At 41.9% G+C, this 21,813-nt stretch overlaps 1 protein-coding gene across 1 annotated transcript in view; it reads left to right on the forward strand.

Moving 5' to 3' along the window:
* Positions 1 to 21,813, forward strand: part of AGK (acylglycerol kinase) — an 88,526-nt gene that overhangs the window by 1,331 nt on the left and 65,382 nt on the right. Inside the window, exon 2 of the mRNA XM_007466626.1 lies at positions 4,571 to 4,688. Within this exon, the coding sequence (XP_007466688.1) occupies positions 4,588 to 4,688 (101 nt within the window). The 5' untranslated portion in view covers positions 4,571 to 4,587. The remainder of the gene's footprint in view (positions 1 to 4,570; positions 4,689 to 21,813) is intronic.

A 21,813-nucleotide genomic window follows, 5' to 3' on the forward strand; every position in this document is an offset into this window, starting at 1 on the left:
TCTTTCCACTACACTAGGTTGCCTGCATGTTTCCACAGTAGTTTTGTAATACGCAGACCCATTGACACACAGGGAGTTCTAGTGGGTCATGGGTGGCCTTAAAACAGACTCTTAACGACTGACTGTTAGATTGTTTTCTAACTTCTGTCCTTGCCTTGGATATTTTACCTGTACTCCAACTTTATCTCCTTCACACTGATGAGTCCCAAATCTATATCTTCCATCCAGACAATTTCTCCTGGCTTCAGACTGCTAAGTCCAGACATCCATTGATCATTTCCATTGGATGCCCCACAGGCATTTCAAACTCAATATCTCCAACACTTTTCTTCATGAACCTACAATCCAACTCTAATGATTGAAATCACTATTCAGTAAGTTGCCCAAGTACAAACTGGCTTGGTTCCTCTTCTCTCACCTCCTACAATCAGTTGATCGCCAGTGGCTGCTAGATTTTGTTTTCTAAAGATCTGCCACATCTATCCTCTCTCTGTCTCCTTTGCTTCTTCCTTCGTTATGTGCCTAGAGATTTTGGCAGAACTTGCCACTGGCTCTCTGTAGCTTTTAGCTCAGCTTCCTCCTGCCCATTTTCCATTCTGCTACAAAGTGATCTTTCTACAGTCCAAATGTGATCCTATCACTCACTTGCTTAAATCCCTTCAAGGTTTTTCATCATTTTCAATGTAACATCCAAAGTCTTTAGCGTGGAGTCAAGGTCCTTCCTGATCTTTTCTGAACCTCCCCCACCTTCCCCATCCTTTATCTCCAGACTGCTATTTCTTGGAGTGTGGTGCTGACCTCCACTAGAAGCATGGGAGTACTCATTAATAATGGAGAAGGTATTGCCATAAACTAGGCCTCTGTGCACTGGTGCCGAATTGAATCTTGGAGACAGAGTTCTGCGTGAAGTAGAAAAGAACAGCTTTATTGCTTTGCCAGCAGAGGGGGCACAGCAGGCTCGTGCCCTCAAAACTGTGTGTCCCAACCCGGGAAGATTTGGTGATGGGTTTTACAGCAGTGGTTCAAGGGCGGGGTTGCTTATAAGGATCAGGGTGTGTGCAGGGCCTGCCGTTCCTTTACTCTGGCCTCAGGTGGTCTTCTGATGAGCTGTGATTCTCGAGGTTATTAAACTGTGACCTCTCTGAAATGAAGATTGCTTCATCAAGTAGTTACCATCTTCCATTTGTTGGGGGTTTTAGTTCTGTGGAAGAGCTCAAAGATATTGTTATGTGTATCCCTTGAGGGAGAGCCAGGACCTGCCCCAAGGCTGCACTAATGTTTTTTGACTGCTCCTCCCTTGTCTCTGTATCCCTTCCCTTCCCTGATTAGCAACTGTTTGAACCTGCCCTTTGGAAAGTCTAGAAATGGGAGACACAGAAAGGCTTTCGTGCCCAGGAGCCCCACAGGGTCCTGCTCGGTTTCACTAACAGCCCAACCAGAACAAGTCAGAATCTCAGGGGGTAATGCCCAGGAATCTGCATTTTAACGAGGTTTACACTAGAGTTTGAGAGGCCTTGTTCTCACCTTCCATACTTACCCTGCTCTTTATGCCTGACTACCTACCTGTGTGTCCCTGAACATGCCTTGCTGTCCTTTATGCCTTTATGCACATCAATCTCTTTAGCCTCTCATTTGGTACTCCTCATTCTCCAAGACCCAGGGTAAATGTCACGCCTTCTGGGAAGACTTCCCCCAACTGTGGACCACCGTGTCACCTCCAGTCTACATTGGGTCATTCTTGTGGCCCATGACTTACCCCTCAACATCCTTCCAACTGTATTCCAATCATAAATTGTGTAATTGTTTTGCACTTGTGGGTTTAACAGTTGCCAGCACTTGAGAACAGAGGCTTGCACTTCTCTGCCTAGCACCCAGCACAGAGTCTAGCATGCTGAATGAGCGAGTGCTTTAGGGTGCGATGGAGAGGCATCTAATTATCACATGTGCCTTTGGGTTCCTTTATGTACCATCCTGGACTGTGGCTCTGATTCACAGGAAGGTGGGCTCCCTGGCCCTGGCTTCATTGTTGCTGGTGATAAGGATGTGTCTGGCCTTGAGAGGAATTTTAAGCAATGGTAGTGTTAAAGAAAAAACTGTAGTGACACTTGTTAAAGAATGGTCAGGCAGACTTTACTCAAGGGTAGGGAGAGGCATCTGGGTGGATGTAGAGACCACTGCAGTGGTGGTCATAGAGTGGGGGAAGGAGGTTGGACTCAACTCTGACTCCAACGAGGACAGATGGGGGTTTATAGCCAAGGGGCAGGGTGGGCGTCAGTGGATGGAAAACTACTAAGAGGGAACATCAGGGTTAAGGGGAATTCTTGTTAGGCTGACTCGGTAGAGTTCTTGCTGAAAGCAGACCAGGGTGATAAGATATCCCGGGTGGCCAGATACCAACGGTGGAGGTGGAGGATTTTCACTAAACTAAGTGGGATTCTTGCTCAAACTGGATTCTACAAGGGCGGAGAGGGAAGCCCAAGCTAGGGCCTTGTCCAGCAGAGCTCAGAGGAGCCTGATTAAATTTAGGTCAAGAAGAGAGTCTTTGTGGTTAAAGGGAGTAATAAAAGAACTAGAATCTTCACCAAAAGCTGAAGATTTTTTTTTCTTGGTCTGTTTACCTCATGCACACAAAGTCATAAAAATTTTCTGTATCTGTTTAGAAAATAATTTATATTTATTTTTAGAAAATTTAGAAAATACATTGCAGTTTAAGATGTAAAATAAATGTCACCCATTTTCTCACAGTCAAGAGGGAATTACTTAAAGTTTCTGTGTGTTTATTTCTACTGGTATTTTCATTTATATTCATGTTTGAACATGATTGGTAAATACCAATTACATGAGGCTTTTTAATCCTAATTTTACTTAACATTATATTTTTAGTTTTTTCCACATCAACAAAAATTCTTAGTGAAAAAAAATTTAATGTAGTGGGGGAAAAGTGTTCCTTAACCTTCATAGGGTCCCTAGGTAGGTCTGGAAATTAAACTGACAAAGACTGATCAACAGGAGGAAAGCACACAAGTTTACTCATTTTGTTTTACGTGACACGAGAGCCTTCATAAAGAAATGAAGACCCAAGGAAACAGGCCCGAGTATTTTATTTTAGACAGTCGTGGAGGAGCATGATAGGGTGAAGGGTATGAGGTAATGACAGCAAATGGGAAACTTAGCAAGGCCTGCGTGTTAGGATTCTTCTTGGCATCCCTCTTCTTTGGAGACAAATGGAACCTTCCTGCTGGGTATAGGGCAGGCACCTCTCACTGGAGGGTTTTATGATCTGTTTCAGGGAAGAAGGGCAAGGTGGGGCGGTGGTCAGGGTGACCTTCCTGCTTCTGCCATTTTCCCGAACTCCTTCCGCTTAAAATATCCAGTCTGCCAAGGTGCCATATTTTGGGGTAGCATGTCTTGAACCCCATCACATTCAACAGTTATTTACCGAATGGCTATTATGTGCTAGGTTTTATTTTAGACACAGGGATACTGCAGTGAGTGACCAGAACAGTCAAAATCTTTACTCTCACGGAGTTTACATTCCAGTGGGGTAAGTTAATAAACAAACTAGCACATAAGGATCATCACAGGATAAGTGCTGTGACGAAAATAAACAGAATAGGTTTATATGGTCACTTTGTTTTTGAGTAAAGTTATGCTAGTTTACCTTCTGTATAGGACTGTGTGTCTATCTCATTTTGTCATCAGTGAGTATAATCATTTAAAAATTTTGGTAATTTTATAGGTGAATAGTGATAGTTCTTTGTAATTTGCATGTTTTTGATTACTCAGGAAGTTGAGCATTTTTACAGAGCTATGTGCATTTCCTCTTCATTGAGTTTTCTGTGAATGTTCTATTGAGGGCCTAGTGTTTTCTCCTATTTTGAATAATCCCTTTATATTACTAGTTTGATTACTAATTTGATGATATACACTTTATATATAATGGATAAGCAGACACTCTTTTTAAAATTTTTCCTTTTTTTTTCTGGCCGTGCCGCACGGCTTGCGGGATCTTAGTTCCCCGACCGGGGATTGAACCCAGGCCCTGGCAGTGAGAGTGCCGAGTCCTAACCACTGGACGGCCAGGGAATTCCCAGATAAGCAGATACTCTTAAATAGCGGTATAATGACTATAAGAAGAAAGCAAAGACAGGACACCTAGAATTCCCTTCTTCTCTTCCTGCTCCTCTCCCCCTTCCTTCTAAGAAAAAGTGATGAGAGAAGAAAAAAGTGTAGTTTAGGTGGAAAGAAGTGAAGAAAGGAAGGAAGGAAGGAAGGAAGGAAGGAAAGAAAGAAGGAAAGAAGGAAAGAAAGAAAGAAAGAAAGAAAAGAAAGAAAGAAAGAAAGGAGGGAGGGAAGGAGGGAAGGAGGGAAGGGAAGGAAGGAAGGAAGGAAGGAAGAAAGGAAGGGTAGGTGGGTGGGTGAGAAGATGAAGATGATGTAACTAGGAAGGAAAAGGAGGGAGGAAGGAAAACATGGAGAGAAACATGAAAGAACCGAAGACAGTCATAGGGACTCTGCATGATTCCCTTGGACAATTATATTTTTTTCTTTTCTGACTCTATTAATCTAGCAAATCCCTAAGAGAAGATGACTGTGTTCTTTAAAACACTTCGAAATCATTGGAAGAAAACTACAGCTGGGATCTGCCTGCTGACATGGGGAGGCCACTGGCTCTATGGAAAACACTGGTAAATATCTGACAGTCCCCATACCCCCCACCTTCACATGCAACAACAAAACAGTTCAAAAGGGCCTAAGGTTAAAATCCTGTTTAGCTGTGCTTGTCTCTGTAAAACAGTGTGTTGTAAAAGGAAAGCAAATGTTAAAACCTCAAAGACAAAGGCTTCTTGTTGTACCCAGTTCTGAAAGATGGAAACTGTATAGAGCTGTTAACACTCTTACTTCAGTGGACACAGATTACTGCAGCGAGATCAGAACTGGAGAAATTGAGGGCCGCCTAGAGAGAGACAAGGGACTTCCCTAGTAATGGCAGAGGGTTGAAACTCACACGTGTCCTTGGGTGGTCTTTCCGCTTCCCGCTACGGTCTCTTGATCTCTAATAGTGCCCATTGCTAGACACTGAGTCTGCTACCTGCAACCCCTGTGATTTTCCTCATCTAACCCATTAGCAACAACAAAACTAATGAACCCATTAGTTCATTTAAATGAAACTTAGACTTTCAAACCCTTTGTTTGAATAAGGAATTCCAGGCAGTCATGGGTTTTATTAGCCTTTCAGGTCTGTGGGGAGAAGAAAGTGCCAGAGATCCTCTTCTGGATTCACATGGTAATAAGATTTAAATAAACAGTTTTTATATAAAAATTATACAAATTACTAAGAGAGCCGATCAAATTGCAGTCTTTTCGGGATTCAGGGCTACGTCTTAAATATATAGCAACATTCTCTGACATCCAAGTGTCCTGAATAACTGCTTTGTTAAACAGAAAACTGAGCAGGCTTTATAGTGGAAGTCTCCACGTTGGAAAGGAGAGTCACACTGGTACTTCTGTGAACGTTCTCAATTCATCACTATCAGAGAGAATTTATGACGCTCACGGTGTCTACTTTTTGCAGGTGTGGAGAAGATGGACCGTTCCCCCCTTTTCTTTCTAAGTATTCTCAAGGCTAAGCACTTGAATTCCATTAGCTAGTGCATAAGAACAGACCTAAGAATCTTAAAATTTTAATATACAAAAAAGAGAAGGGCAGAGGAAATGTTTTAACAAATTGTGTATGGATCATATAATGTTAGGCCTTTCCTCCCTTTTCAAACTATTGGGCTGGCCAAAAAGTTCGTTCGGGTCTTTCTGTAACATTCTACGGCAAATTTGAGCCGTAACATTTAAGCCCTCGAGGAAAGTCTCCTTATACCTCCTGCCAAGGAGGATTTCCTATTCAGGAGTACCCAGTCCAGGCCACAGCTGGCTTAAGGCGGGAGAACCTCCCACCTGCTGCGGATTATTGCCATTGCTACTGCTGGGTGAAGATGTGAGGAAATAACCGTGTCCCCTGTTTAGGATGTCTTTAAGGTACCATAATAATTTCTCGCCAGCGTAGTCTTGAGACTTTAAAAAAGGCCCATTAAGTCTGTGGCACGTCGGAGGCCTCATTCTCAGTTGGATCTGAAACAGCTTGAACTAGAAGTGTAGCAGGAGGCTGGAGGCATCATTTTGCTCTGTCTCTACCCTTGACATTCAAGGTTACTGCTCAGAATGCAACCCCCCATTGTCCTGCATAGCTTCCTTTTCTCAGACTTCTCTCCGCATGCTCTGGTGCTATTTAGCACCCCTCCCTCCCCCTTTTAAAAAATTGTGGTAAAAAACACTAAAAGAAAATTTACCACCTTGACCATTTTTAAGTGTACACTCATGGTAGTGTTAAATATATTCATATTGCTGTACAGCAGCTCTCTAGAACTTTTTCATCTTGCAAAGTGGAAACTTTATCCCCACTGAGTACAACTCCCCATTTCCTCCTCCTTCCAGCTCCTGGCAACCACCATTCTATTTTCTGTTTCCGTAAGTTTGACTGCTTTAGATACTTCATATGAGTGGAATCATGTAGTACTTGTCTTTTGTGATTGGCTTATTTCACTTAGCATAATGTCCTTATGGTTCATTGATGTTGTAGCATATGGCAGGATTTCCTTTTTTTAAGGCTGAATAATATTCCATTGTATGTATATACCACATTTCTTTATCTGTTTATATGTTGATGGACATTTGGGTTGCTTCCACCTCTTGGATATTGAGAATAATGCTACATTGAACTTGGGTGTGCAGATATGGCTGTAACATCCTGTTTTTAATTATTTTGGGTATATACCCAGAAGTGGGATTGCTAGATCAGATGGTATTTCTATTTTAAAATTTTTGAGGAAACTCCATACTGTTTTCCATAGTGGCTGCACCATTTTGCAATCCCAATTTCTCTACATCCTTATCAACACTTGTTATTTTCTGTTTTTTTTTTTTTTTTTTTTTTTTACTGGCCATCCTAATGGGTGCGATATGGCATTTTGTGGTTTTCGTTTGCGATTCTCTTAATGATTAGTGATACTGAGCATTTTTTCATGTTTGCTGGCCATTTGTTTATCTTATTTGGAGAAACGTCTGTTCAAGTTTTTTGCCCATTAAAAAAAATCAGGTTTTTGTTGAGTTGTAGGAGTTCTTTAACCTTTTATGAGATACATGATTTGCAAATATTTTCTTCTATTCCACCGATTGACCTTTTTCTCTCTGTTGATTGTCCTTTGATGCACAGAAGTTTTTAAGCTTGATGTAATTCCATTTGTCTATTTTTGCTTTTGGTGTCACATCTAAGAAATCATTGCCAAATCCAGTGTCAAAAAGCTTCCCCGCTATGTTTTTTTCCTAGGAGTTTTATAGTTTTAGGTCTTAGGTTTAGGTTTTTAATCCATTTTGAGTTCTTTCCCCAGTGTGTCTCCTAGGTGCCCTTGTCAAACATCATTTGATCATATATGTGAGAATTTATTTCTGGGCTCTCTGTTCTGTTCCACTGATCTATGTGTTTGTCTTTATGCCAGTATCATACTGTTTTAATTACTGTAGCTTTATAATATGTTTTGAAATTAGTGATAGGCCTCTAACTTTGTTCTTTTTCAGTATTCTTTTGGCTATTCAGGGCCCTTTGAGATTCCATATGCATTTTAGGGTGGTTTTTTCTATTTTTTCAAAAATTACAGTAGAATTTTGATAGGGATTACATTGAATCTGTAGCTCATTTTGCGTAGTATGGACATTTTTTTTTTTTTTTTTTTGGTGGTACTTGGGCCTCTCACCGTTGTGGCCTTTCCTGCCGCGGAGCACAGGCTCCGGACGTGCAGGCTCAGCGGCCGTGGCTCACGGGCCCAGCCGCTCCACGGCATGTCGGATCCTCCCAAACTGGGGCACGAACCCCGTGTCCCCCGCATCGGCAGGCAGACTCCCAACCACTGTGCCACCAGGGAAGCCCAGTATGGACATTTTAACAATATTAAGCCTTCCAGTCCATGAGCATGGGATGTCTTTCCATTCATTTGTGTCTTCTTTAATTTCTTTCAGCAGTGTTTTATCATTTTTAGTATACAAGTCTTTCACCTCCTTGGTTAAAATATTTATTCCTAAATATTTTATTCTTTTCAGTTCTATTGTAAATGGATTTAAAAAAATTTTTTCCCCTTTTTCTTGAATTTTATTTTATTTTTTATACAGCAGGTTCTTATTATTTATTTATTTCATACACATCAGTGTATACATGTCAATCCCAATCTCTCAATTCATCCCAGCACAACTACCCCTGCCCCCGCTTTCCCCCCTTGGTGTCCATATGTTTGTTCTCTACATCTGTGTCTCTATTTCTGCCTTGCAAACCAGTTCATCTGTACCATTTTTCTAGATTCCACATATATGCATTAATATACGATACTTGTTTTTCTCATTCTGACTTACTTCACTCTGTATGACAGTCTCTAGGTCCATCCACATCTCTACAAATGACCCAGTTTTGTTCCTTTTTATGGCTGAGTAATATTCCATTGTATATCTGAGTTACTTCACTCTGTGTGACAGTCTCTAGATCCGTCCACGTCTCGACAAATGACTCAATGTCATTCCTTTTTAGGGCTGAGTAATATTCCACTATATATGTGCCACATCTTCTTTATCCATTCATCTGTTGATGGACACTTAGGTTACTTCCAGGACCTGGCTATTGTAAATAGTGCTGCAGTGAACATTGGAGTGCATGTGTCTTTTTGAATTATGTTTTTCTCTGGGTATATGCCCAGTAGTGGGATTGCTGGGTCATATGGTAATTCTATTTTTAGTTTTTTAAGGAACCTCCATTCTGTTCTCCATAGTGGCTGTATCAATTTACATTCCCACCAACAGTGCAAGAGGGTTCCCTTTTCTCCACACCCTCTCCAGCATTTGTTGTTTGTAGATTTTCTGATGATGCACATTCTAACTGGTGTGAGGTGATACCTCATTGTAGTTTTGATTTGCATTTCTCTAATAATTAATGACGTTGAGCAGCTTTTCATGTGCTTCTTGGCCATCTGTCTTCTTTGGAGAAATGTCTATTTAGATCTTCTGCCCATTTTTTGATTGGGTTGTTTTTTCTTGACACAGAGCTGCATGAACTGTTTGTATATATTGGAGATTAATCCTTTGTCCGTTGATTCGTTTGCAAATATTTTCTCCCATTCTGAGGGTTGTCTTTTCGTCTTGTTTATAGTTTCCTTTGCTGTCCAAAACTTTTAAGATTCATTAGGTCCCATTTGTTTATTTTTGTTTTTATTTCCATTACTCTAGGAGGTGGATCAAAAAAGATCTTGCTGTGATTTATGTCAAAGAGTGTTCTTCCTATGTTTCCATCTAAGAGTGTTATAGTGTCCAGTCTTATGTTTAGGTCTTTAATCCACTTTGAGTTTATTTTTGTGTATGGTGTTAGGGAGTGTTCTAATTTCATTCTTCTACATGTAGCTGTCCAGTTGTCCCAGCACCATTTATTGAACAGACTGTCTTTTCTCCACTGTATATCCTTGCCTTCTTTGTCATAGATTAGTTGACCATAGGTGCGTGGGTTTATCTCTGGGCTTTTTATCCTGTTCCGTAAATGGGATTTTTTTTTAACTTCCTTTTTGAATTGTTCCCTGTTAGTGTGTAAAAACACAACTGATTTTTGTGTTTGATTTTGTAAACTTTGCAAACTTTTGCAACTTTGCTGAATTTGTTTATTCTAAGAGCTTATTTGTGTGGACTCTTTAGTGTTTTCTACATATAAGATCACATCATCTGCAAACAGTTTTACTTCTTCCTTTCCAATTTGGATGCTTTTTATTTCTTTTTCTTGCCTAATTGCCCTGGCTAAGATTCCCAGTACTATGTTTAATAGAAGTGGCAAGAGTGGGCATCCTTCCCTTGTTCCTGATCTTTTTTTTTTTTGCAGTACGCGGGCCTCTCACTGTTGTGGCCTCTCCCGTTGCGGAGCATAGGCTCCGGACGCGCAGGCTCAGCGGCCATGGCTCACGGGCCTAGCCACTCCGCGGCATGTGGGATCTTCCCGGACCGGGGCACGAACCCGTGTCCCCTGCATTGGCAGGCGGACTCTCAACCACTGCGCCACCAGGGAAGCCCTGTTCCTGATCTTTAAGGAAAAGCTTTCAGTCTTCTCTGTTGAATATGATGTCAGCTGTGGGCTTTTCATATATGTCCTTTGTTACGTTGAGGTAGTTTCCTTCTATTGTCCTTTAAAAAAAAAAAATCCCAAACTTTTCACATAACAGTCCTCACATTATTTTTTATGATACTAATTTAGTTTTTTCCCTGCAAAAATCTTTCCCTGCAGCTGTCTTGAATAGAAGCTGCCCTCCTCTTCACATGGGTTGTGAGGTGGGGTTGCCATTCTCCTAGCTCCTCGGTACCTATTCCAAACCATTACTCTTTCATCTTCTTATAAAAATCTTTTCTCCTTTGAGGCTCATAATATCTGGCTATATCATAAAACCATAAACCACCCAGCTTTCTGGGATCTCATCTACATTAGACTTAGGCTTTGGTGACTGGCTTATCAGTGCTAACAATGGCATTGTTATCTTGTTATCTTTCTGAATGCCCTGAGTGTTTATGTGAACAGCCCACCTAACAACACCTTGTCTTTCCTTTCCCTGACTTAATCTATTCCTGGGACTTTAATACTTTGCCCTTTTTCAACTCTCCCCATTCTCACTGGTTGAATGCTAAACCTTGTCATCACTTGTCCTTGTTCCACTTTTGAAAATGGAACTTAAGCATCTGAATCTCTCATTTCGGCCTTCTATTATTCCAGTTTTCTTCCTTTACTCCTCTTTCTCAGTGTTATCAAGACTTCTTGTCCCTTGGGCCCTCCATTTTCTTCCCAATCTATCACTCACCCCTGCCTTCGTCACTTTCTTCCTGTCCTAGATTCCTTGATCCAACACATCACACAATTCAACACAGTTTTTCATATGTCCTCCCTGGCCTTTTCACTCTCTCATTTCCTCCTCCTATTTTAAGTTAAACTTTTTGAATAGGTTTCTTCTGCTTCCCTACCTCCTACCCATTCTACATCCTGTGTGGTCTTCATTTGAATTAGTCGCACCAGTTTTATTACTCATCCTTTTTGACTGCTCAGCTTTAGACACAGTTGACTCTCCTTGAAACACTTTTTTTTTCCCTTGGCTTCTGACGGCCAGGTATCTGTTTTCCCTCCTACTCCTCTGGCCATTCCTTCTCCCCTTTTACTTCTCCCTTCTCCTCAGGGGTTACAGAAGTATTTCTCTAAAACTCTGCCCTCCCGCCCTCTGCTCACTTTATACCCTCTCCCTGTATGATCTCATCTGCTCGCAGTGGCTTTATTGTCAGCCGTAGGTAGACAGACCGCAGGTTTGTATTTCCATAGAGACCTCTTCTGAGCTCCAGACCTATATGTGCATTCGGCTGCTTACTTAATTTGTCTCCTTGGTTGCTTCCTAGGTGCCTCAAACTCAACAGACTAAAAATAAAATCAAAAGCTTTCCTGTCAAACCTGTTCCTTCTCAGTGATTAGTACCACTCACCATCCAGTTTCCCAAACTAAAAATTTGAACATCATCCTCCATTCTTCCTTCATCCTTATTATCCCACATTCAGGTTATACATTCTAAGTAATTTTACTTCTTTTATATCACTTACTTTGTTCGATTTCTGTTGTCCTTCCTCACTGTTGCCACCTTTGTGCTTGCTACCATCATCTCTGGCCTGGATTCTTACTAAATGCTTTCTGACTATTCTCCTTGTATCTACTCTTGCCTGTTTCTAATCTATTTTGCACAGCACTGCCAGAGCAGTCTTTTAAAAATGCAAATTGCTATTGCTTTTAGACTCAAATCCCAAATTCTTACCAGCTCTACGTGACTTGGCCCCATCTGTAGACAGCTGTAGCCCTGCCACACTCTACACTTTGGCATGTAGAACTTCCAGGCCTTCCAAAGTGGCATGTCCTTTCTGTTCAGGGTTCCTTAGAGGGCCCTCATGCATGTTCCCTCCTGAAAGTCTCTTCCCTTCTCTTCTTCCCTAGCCAGCTACCATCTCTCCAGGTCTCACACGTTGCTTCTTCCCCGTGCCCTCCAGTCTTGGCTATAGGCAGACAGCCTACATTTTCTCCATGGGATCGTGAACTTCTGTATAATACTTATTACTATTGTAGTTTTTTGTTCTGTGTGTTTTTTCTCTTATATTATAAGACTCTAAAGGCAGGGGCCCTGTTTGTCTTTCTTGGTGTTGTCCCCAAGCCCCAGCACATAGAAGGTACTTGAGACATATTGTATTTATGGAGGAAGGAACACACAAGAGAATGAAAGTCTCGGAGGGCAAAATCTCAACCCTGTTGACTGGCCACTTGTGAATTCACAGACCCAGGCTGTTGAATCCTCCTGAAGAAAATGATATGCTAAACCCATAGTCAGGTGACTCTTCCATTTTCACTAATTTATTTTGAAATATTCATGAATTTCCTCAGTTTTCTGCCTCACCTTCTCCGTATTCATTCTTGGACAACCTTAACTCCTACTTCAAAGACAAAATAAAGAACACTGGGCAGTTACCCCTGCACACACATTCCTGTTCTTTTTGTCTCATTGGATGAGGTTGCCATCCTCCTGCCCAAGGCCAACCCCTCCAACCCTGATCTGCGTCCCATTCTTCCTCCTTCATTGGTTATCCTTTTCCTCGCTTGTATCTTGAATCTCATCCTTCCTACTTCTTTCCCCCTATGTGTCAAACTCTTCCTAGCTTAATGTGTCATCTCAGCTGTGTGTCCCCATTTATTTACTGCTCTCTCTCTTCCATTTATACCATTCTTGAGATCTTGCCTCACACTTGCAGCCTCTACCTCCACTTCAGAGTAAGCTTAGTAAAATCTGGTTTTGTTCCCATCATTTGATTGACCCTGTTCTTGAGGAGGTCATTAATAGCCCCTTAGTTGTTAAATGAAGTGGATACTTTCAGTCCATATCTGCCACATTTGATTCTCTTTGACCATATCCTCTTCAGTTACCTTTAGGGTGTCTTTTTGTTCTGCTTGTCCCTTAAAGTTTGGTGTCCCAGGTCCTATCCTCATTCTGTAGACTTCTTAGGTGATCATAACTACACTAGGGTTTTCAGGTGTGGTACTTAAGATTTCAGAGTCATAATACTTTTTAGTCCATGTCTTGCTTTTCTTGACATCCTATGTGAGTCGTGTCCCTGGAGTTGTGCCGTGCAGCCAGCCAGCAGAATATTCTTTCTAAAAGAGAACTCTGATCATGTAACTGTTCTACTGACAACCTGTAAATGACTCTCCATTGCCTGGACGAAAAAGAGCCAACTGCTTAGCATGGCGTAAAAGGCCCTTCATGATCCTGCCTTGTCTTCCTCTCAGCTTTTTTCTGATTCCTTTTCATCCTCCCTCCATCACCCTTACACTCAACCTCTGTGTTCCAGAAGTAAAGACCTGTTTCCTGTTGTCCCTCTCTCTCCCTTTGCTTGTGTTCTTCCCCCAACCTGGAACACTTTTGCTCTTCACCTGGCCAACAGCTCAAAAATGTCACAAAGCTGTGTTAATGGTGGCGTTATTAGAATAAGAGGAAAGGAAAACAACCTGTGTTAAATAATTACGCCGTACCTGGTGCTGGGCTAGTTGTTTCTGTGTACATACATGGCCTCATTTAATCCTCAAAATAGCCCTGTGAGAGAGGTAATGTTATTCCCATATATAAATGAGGAAACTGAGGCTCAGAGAAATTAGTAACTTGTCTAAAGTCATATTTCTGCTTACTGGTGAAACTGGGATTTGGACCCAGGTTAATCATGTTCTAAATCCCATGTACTTTCTTTGCTGCTGACAACTTTGAAAACTAAAGCTCACTTTAATATATAAATCCTGCTGTAATTATTAAATGACATTAACTTTTAAATGCCTTTCATGTAACTTTATTAGAACTGTTCTGTTATGTTCTCATTTCATTTTTCACTGGATAGAATAAAGCTCCTTTATTAAATAGAACACATTTATTAGCATTTAGTAGAGACAAGGTGAAAACTGGACACATCTGCCCAGGGACCAGAGCCCTCATTTCAGAACCTCCTGGGTGCTCTCAGTTGTTCTCTGTAGGCCTTTCATATAGTGGTCTGACTCCCCTTCTCCTTTTCTCCCTTTTACTCACTGTTCTTTCCCTTTCACTCTGCCTTTCACTTTTATACTCCCCCGCCCCTTTTCTTAGCTTCCTTACCTGTTTGTAGTTTATAGATGAGTACATTTATTTTTCCTCTATTCTACGAAAATCTTCAAACATACAGCAAACTCGAAAGAATTTTACAGTAAACACCTGCCTACCTACTACTTGGATTCTAGATTTTACTGTATTTGCTTCATCACTTATCATCAATCTGTCCATCCTCCTCTCAGTCTTACTTTTTGATGCATTTCCAAGTATTAATAATTTGTCGACATCAGTGTACTTCCACCTGAATACTTGACCATGCATGTCAGTCATTGGAGCTCAGTATTTGCTTATAGTGTTTTTTCCCTTACTATGAAATTTACATGCAACGAAATATACAAATCTTAAGCCTGCTTTCACTGTGTTTTGTCAGATGCATACACCTGTGTAACCCAGACTCCTAGCAAGATAGAGAGTGCTGCCACCCCTCCAGATGTTTTCCTCACGTCCCTTCATAGTCAGTCCCTGTCCCCCACACCCTGAGGCAACCATTGTTCTGGTTTTTTCCCCACCATAGATTCTTTTCTTTTTTCACTTCTAGAACTTTATATAAATGGAATCATATAATGTAACCTGTATTGTTTTTGGTAAGCCTTCTTTCTCTTAGCATAATGGCTTTGAGATTCATCCATATTGTTTTATTGATCTGTAGTTCATTCCTTTTTTTTTTTTTTTGGCTGGGTAGTATTCTAGAAGATAAGCATAAGATTATTTTACACTTATAGAATTTTAAGTTCCTTGTTCTTGATTTCTAACAAGAACATAATATTTCTAATTTTAAAAAGCAAGCAAATTATTGTATTATATGTATTTGACTTTTTCTTTCCTTTGAAAGGAAAATAGTGTCTCCTGATACTGGATTCACATGCCAGTAATAATAATTGGCTGTGTTTCAATGCTGATTTTAATAACGACCATGGTTTGAGAGAGTAAATTTTAGTTTGCTTTTAAGGAAACAAGGCTTTTTCTGCAACAGCTTTGGAAGAAATTGCATATGTTATTTTATCTGTCCCATTTTTGGCTGCTGTCTTTAGCTTGTCTTTTGGCACAGGTATTATTTATCTGCAGGCCTCGTTTCATGTTGCTGTATTTATAAGTCTTCTTCTATGGGAATTCCTCTCCTTTTTTTCTCCCTTCCCCTCAGTTTCAAGGAAAAGAACCTGTGATATTTTTCTCTGCATCGTCTCCCCCACAGCAGGTTGCAGCAGTTGACAGGAGCAGCAGAGGCTGCTCTCAGGACTCTGGTAATAGCAACTGAAGAGGAGGAAATGACCCTCTTCGCTGAAAGTAAAGAGAATTGAAGTATTGCTCATTCCTCTCCAACTGCTCTTCCCAAGCTTTCGGGGTTCCCTGGGGGAGATCGAGTTTCAGGTTGTTCAGTTCATCATGTCAGCAGTTACCTGCAATGGTCTTTCTCTCATTTGGAGACCTTTCAGTAGCAAGGAGCCTGCTAATAGAGAGTAACATAAGAAAGGAGGCACTTTTAACAGTATGACCTTGGGCGCTCTAAGCCTCAGGTTCATCTGTAAAGTGGGGATAATAACAGTTCCTCACTGGACCATTGAAGGATTAAGATAACTGGAAAGCTCTTAGCATAGTGCTTGATTGATATCAGGGTTCAATACATGCTAGTAATTGTGAATTAATTTGATATAATATATACTCAGTTACTTTGGGAGTTAAAATGAATTACTGCTGGTAACTGGGCAATGAGTGATTCGAGAGACAGCCAGTGGGGAAGGAAGACGAGGATCTGCCAGATGGTGTAATGAGATCTCAGCCTTTTATTTATTTCACCTTCCATGGGTAACAAGACAGCTTGGAAAAGTGTAATTTCAAGCGTGACAGAACATAACCACAAAAGAGGTAGGGCCTAAGTAGTTAAAAGCCGCAAGCCGTGTCGGAACCCTTGTCTGTCTCATTTGAGCTCAGGGTGTTCCTTTCAACATTGGGGGCCTTGTCCTTGCCCATCCTGGCTCTGGCCTCTCTCCTTGTGATTTTGGCTGGTGAGCCCTTCCACAGCTTCTCAGCTCATCCTCGTGGCTCAGCAGTTGACCATAGCTCTGCTCCTGCTTAGTTCTGGCTCCTGTTTCTCAGCCTCATCCTTTGGCTCAGTGCTTCTGGCACCCCTTCTGCCACCCACCTTGGCCTGTGCCCCAGGACTCCCTCCTGTTTATTTCTGTGGAGCGTCTAGCCTCTCAGCCAGAATTCCTGGTTCCTTCTCAGAGAATTTTAAATCCCACAAACACTATACCTCCCTTAACGTGAAACTTGCAAAGCAATTGTGATACTATAGTAAGTCCCCTACATGTGAATCTTTAAGTTGCGAACTTTCAAAGATGCAAACAAGCATTCGCATGTTCCATCGTGTAAGTGAGTTCACGAGTCTGGCGTACATTGTCACACGCGTGCATCCTCTACAAGTGGCTGTGTTTTTGTGTACTGCACGGTACTGTATAGAGTACAGTAATGTAGGATCTTTATTTCAAGCCCGGGATGTCCGGAAGGAAGTGTAAAAGCAGTGGTATATAGCGGATTGTGTTAGTTGGGTACCTAGGCTAACTTTGTTGGACTCATGAACAAATTGGACTTAGGAACGTGCTCTCGGAACGGAACTCGTTCGTATGTACGGGACTTACCGTATAGTCATGGTCCTGGGCCATGTGTCTCTAGGTTTTCATTAATACTGGAGTTTTTTTTTTCCCTCTGTACAGAGGAACATTAATCTTGATTACTATACTGTAAGCATTGGTGGGAGCCCACCTTTCAAGTTCTGTGGTCAGACAGTTGCTTAGAAGGAAAACTAAATGGTTATGAGTTGACCTGAGGGCTGTGTTCAGTGTCATTCAGTTTTATTGAGGACTTAGTGGCAATAATGATGATAATCACTAACACTTAATCAGTGCTTGCCATGTGTCAGACAGTTCTAAGCACTTTACATTTATTAGCTCATTTTATCTTCCTAACAACTTTGTGAGATGGTTGTTAATCTCATACTAGTGTGAGATTAATAGCCCTACAAAGATGAAGAAATTGAGGGACAGCAAGGTTGAGTAATTTGCCCAGGGTCACACGGCTGGTCAGTGTCAGGGCCCCGATTCAAAACCAGGGCCCCCTCGTCACCTCTCAGAATGACTCCTGTGTCTTAGGTAGCATGAGAGATGCACTATAAACTGCGGTTGTCTTAGGCCTTCAGCCCCATAGGGCGTAAGACGGATGACAGAATGTCGTGCTTCTAATCGGGCTTCCTTCTGAGTCAGTTGGGTCTGGGTTCAAGCCTTGCCTTTGTCACTTGCTGATGTGTGACTTCGGGCACGTTCTTCAAGCTTGCTAAACTTCTCTCTTCTTCATCCACACAGTATCTCACAACATCATTGTGACGTTTAAATGAGATCGCCACAGTTCCTAGCACACATTAGAAAGAGCAGCTCCTTCTATAATGGATGAATAATGGATGAATAAGGCACTCCGTGCTGTGTCCTGTTTGAGTGGCACAAAGTCAGTGTTAGGGCGCCTAAGGCAAAGAGGGCTACTTAAAGATTGTTTTATTATGGAAATTTAAAACATAAAAATTCGAGTAGTGTAACGGAATCCCCCTGTATTTTGTGTGTGTGTGTGTGTGTGTGTGTGTGTGTGTGTGTGTGTGTGTGTGTGTGTCCCCGCTTCAACAGATACCAGCATTTTGCTAATCTCATCCCATCTCTCTCCTCTTTTTTTTTTTTCTGGAATATTTTAAAGCAAATCCCAGGTATATCTCATGTCATTTTACCCATAAATACTTTAGTATCTTTAATAATTAATGAATTTTTAGGGCTTCCCTGGTGGCGCAGTGGTTGAGAGTCCGCCTGCCGATGCAGGGGACGTGGGTTCGTGCCCCGGTCCGGGAGGATCCCACGTGCCGCGGAGCGGCTGGGCCTGTGAGCCATGGCCACTGAGCCTGCGCGTCTGGAGCCTGTGCTCCACAACCGGAGAGGCCCCAGCAGTGAGAGGCCCGCGTACCGCCAAAAAAAAAAATTAACGAATTTTTAAAAATCACAATACCATTAACATGACCTAACAAAATTAAAAATCCTTTATGTCATCTAATATTCAGTCTGTGTTTATATTTTGCCTGTCGACCGAAAATTCTGTTTTACGGTTTTGTTCAAGTCAATATCACCACAAGTTTCACACATTGTGTTTGATGTCTATTCTTTAGCCTCGTAAACTCTAACCCCCTCCTCCTTTCATAGTATTTACTTGTTTTAGCAATCAGGCATGTCTACATTTGCCCTTTTGAATTTTTCATCCTCCAGATTTGGCGGTTAACTTACACAGTTCAGTGCTGGGCAGAACCATATCGGAATCTGAGCAAAAAGAAAAATCAGTAATGCTGAGTCTGCCTTTATTTAAAACTCTGATATTGTGTTCATCATGGGTCTTTTACGTTCATTTTGATTTTTTAAAATACTGTATTAAAATGTTTCTCTCCATTCCTGTGTCTTCTGGTGCTCCCTTAAATTTTGCACCAGAGGCAAAATCCCTTCAAAATCCCTTCAAAATCCCTTCATTCTAGTCCCTGCCATGAGTTAACTTGTTTCTCTGTCTCGCCTGTGTCTTGTCCACCGGTGATTATGCCTGGCTTCTGAAGCTTTGTTATTCAAAGCGTGAGCCGTGGTCCAGCAGCACAGCTCACTCCTGGGAGCTTATTACAAATGCAGAATCCTAGACGCCAACTCAGACCTGCTGAGTCAGAATCTGCATTTTAACTGGATCCCCAGGGGGTCTGCGTGCACAGTAAAGTTTGAGGAGCGCTGCTCTGGAGGTGTGATTCCAATCAGGGTTAGTTTTTTGGGCAAGAAAGCTTCATAGGCCTGTTGTGGATTTCTTACTGTGTCACATCAGGAAGTACGTGGTGTCTGGTTGTCTTGCTTTTGAGGATGTTAAGCTTGATCAGTGGGTTCAGATGTGATCAGCCTGACCCACCTGTTAGAAAGTTGAGAAGTCAATTCCGAGAGCTCCCTGGGGCAACATGGTGAAGAGGAGGGCAGCTAGATGGATTTGAATGTCGACTTACACTTGCCAGTCTGCGACCCCGGACAAGGTGCTTCAGTTCTCTGTCTGTAAAATGGGCATGATGGTGGATGCATCTCATTGGGCTGTCATGCAGATTTTCTTAGAACCGGACCTGGCACAAAGCAAGCTCTCCATCAGAGACAGTGCTGCCTTTCCACTTCTCCTTCCTCATTAGAGAAAGCATCATAACAAAAATGTCGAGTGGGGCCTTGCAGACTGGGTTGGGACAGTGTTCTAGGTGACATTCATGACTTGAATGTCACTTCTAGGTGAGATTCAGAAGTGCACAGTGTATTTTTGGAGATTGGCAAAGAATTTGACTTCACTGGAGTTGTTTTTCTCAGTGGAGTGTGGGGAAAGCCAGATGGGGGAAGGCTTTGACTCTAGGAAGTTTGTAGTATTTGGTGAGCAGTGAAGACTCAGTGAAGATGCTCAAGGAGAGGAGAATGTTGTGAAGTGGAGTTTAGGACATTGAATCCGTCTCCCTGCGCAAGAGACACGGGAGGGAGAAAAGCACGAAGACTGGGAGGGCGTTTCAGGGGTTCACGTAGAAGGTAGGAAAGGCCAGAGCCAGAGTGGTGGCATTAGGGGGGGAAATAAAAGGGCGGTTATGAAGCTGTGGCAGTGTGAGCAATGCCCGAGTGTGGGTGCCGTGGTCAGACAGACTTCTGTTTGGTCTGGGTTTCGCTGCTTACTGGCCACGTCAAGTTACTTAATTCCCTTAACCTCAGAGCCTCATTTTCCTTATTGGTGAATGGGGACAGTGACGGCTTGTTTAGCAGGTTACCTGTAAGGATTCAATGAGATGGTGCATGTCACGTGCCCGGCTTAGAGTTGTCACTAGATAAATGCTGGCCGTAATTACTAGATGATTGGCTGTCTGGCTGAAGGAGAGGAGGGTAGGAGAAATCATTTTTTAGCTTCAAGTCTAGGATAATTGGCGATACAGAAGGAGGAAGGTTGCCAGGGAGAATTGGTTTAAGGAGGCGGTATTACATTCCCTTTTAGATGTGTTGAGTTTGAGACCCTGACAGGATGTCCAGGGGTAAGTGTGTCAGATTTCAGGGGGAAATTATGCAGGAGCCACACTTGACTAGACCTGTGCTGTTTCTTTTGGTACAGATTATGGTTCCAATAATGCCTTGTGCTTTATTTCTCAGTATCTCTGTGGTTTCTGACCAAGCAGATGTTTTATTTTTACTTGGACATCCATTCACATTAGCCTCTGACTTTGCAGTCAGTGGTCTGGGGACCCGGCTGGTTCAGCAGCAGAAGGTAGCAAGGCTCTTCCCCCTCATGGCTTTTCCTCATTCCAGATTTTGTTGCAATTTGAAGAAAGCAGTTTTGCGTTTTAGCGGTTTCAAGTTTCTTCTCTCTCTCTCTCTCTTTTTCTGAGCACAAGCTGAAGCTGAAATTTGGAGTATTAATAGGTGCTATTTAAAGAAGTTCATTTATGGGTAATTAAATAACATGCCTGTCAGCCCAGATTTGATAGGGAATAGAGGAAGCTTTTTTTTTTTTAAGTGCAGTGAAGTTTATTTTCCCTTTCCTTTTAACTCTTTGTCATATTATTTAGAAAAGAGATTTCCTCTTTTAAAAAAAACTATGTTGTTTATTTTGCTTCCTTTCTGTGTTTTCCATATGTTTACTAGTGGGAGGTAGAGTGGGATGGGGTTGGACTGAGATGGAATGGCAGAGGTATATTTAAGTTATATTTTGTTTTGTAGATTTTACATAATTTTTAGGGGTATTTATATCCGTGGTTTTAGCTGCTCCAAGCACTGCAGAGAGAATAATCATAGCTGATGCTAAAATTAACCCTTCCCCAGGTAGTAACTGACATCTCAAATATTGCATGTGCTGGAACTGCAGAAATACTGACAATAGTAGCTACTAGTGTATGTGTTTATAGGTCAGAAGTTATCCAGATCTGTCCTGAATCTTGGAGCTCAAAGTAAATAACCTCTTTCTGCATGCGATTTATACAGAGCACATTGTCGGTTGGGAGGAAGATCGGAAGGGACTCTCTCTTCCTGTGCTTTCTTCCTGAATACCTGTCATAATCTGTGTTGTTTGTTTTCTGTCTTTTCTTTTTTTTTTTTTTTTTTTGCGGTCCGCGGGCCTCTCGGGCCCAGCCGCTCCGCGGCATGTGGGATCCTCCTGGACCGGGGCATGAACCCGTGTCCCCTGCATTGGCAGGCGGACTCTCAACCACTGCACCACCAGGGAAGCCCTGTCTTTTCTTTTTCTATGCAAATAGGTGCAAGGACCTTGTATATAATTGTTACTTAATGTGTATTTGTTTGTAATTGTATATGCAAATGTATAATGGTTGACAGAACAGAAGGAACTAGTATTTGGGTTGCCTAGTAAAGTTAACGTTAATACAGTATGTGAAGAAAAGTATGTGGCATAGAATGTTTGAGTTGGCATGTACGCTAAAAATGAACGGATGGGAAAAAGAGCAGAAAGTGGGAGAAGTAAATGAACCATA

The sequence above is a fragment of the Lipotes vexillifer genome, unplaced genomic scaffold (assembly GCF_000442215.2).
Source record: "Lipotes vexillifer unplaced genomic scaffold, Lipotes_vexillifer_v1.1 scaffold71, whole genome shotgun sequence".
Lineage (NCBI taxonomy): Eukaryota > Metazoa > Chordata > Mammalia > Artiodactyla > Lipotidae > Lipotes > Lipotes vexillifer.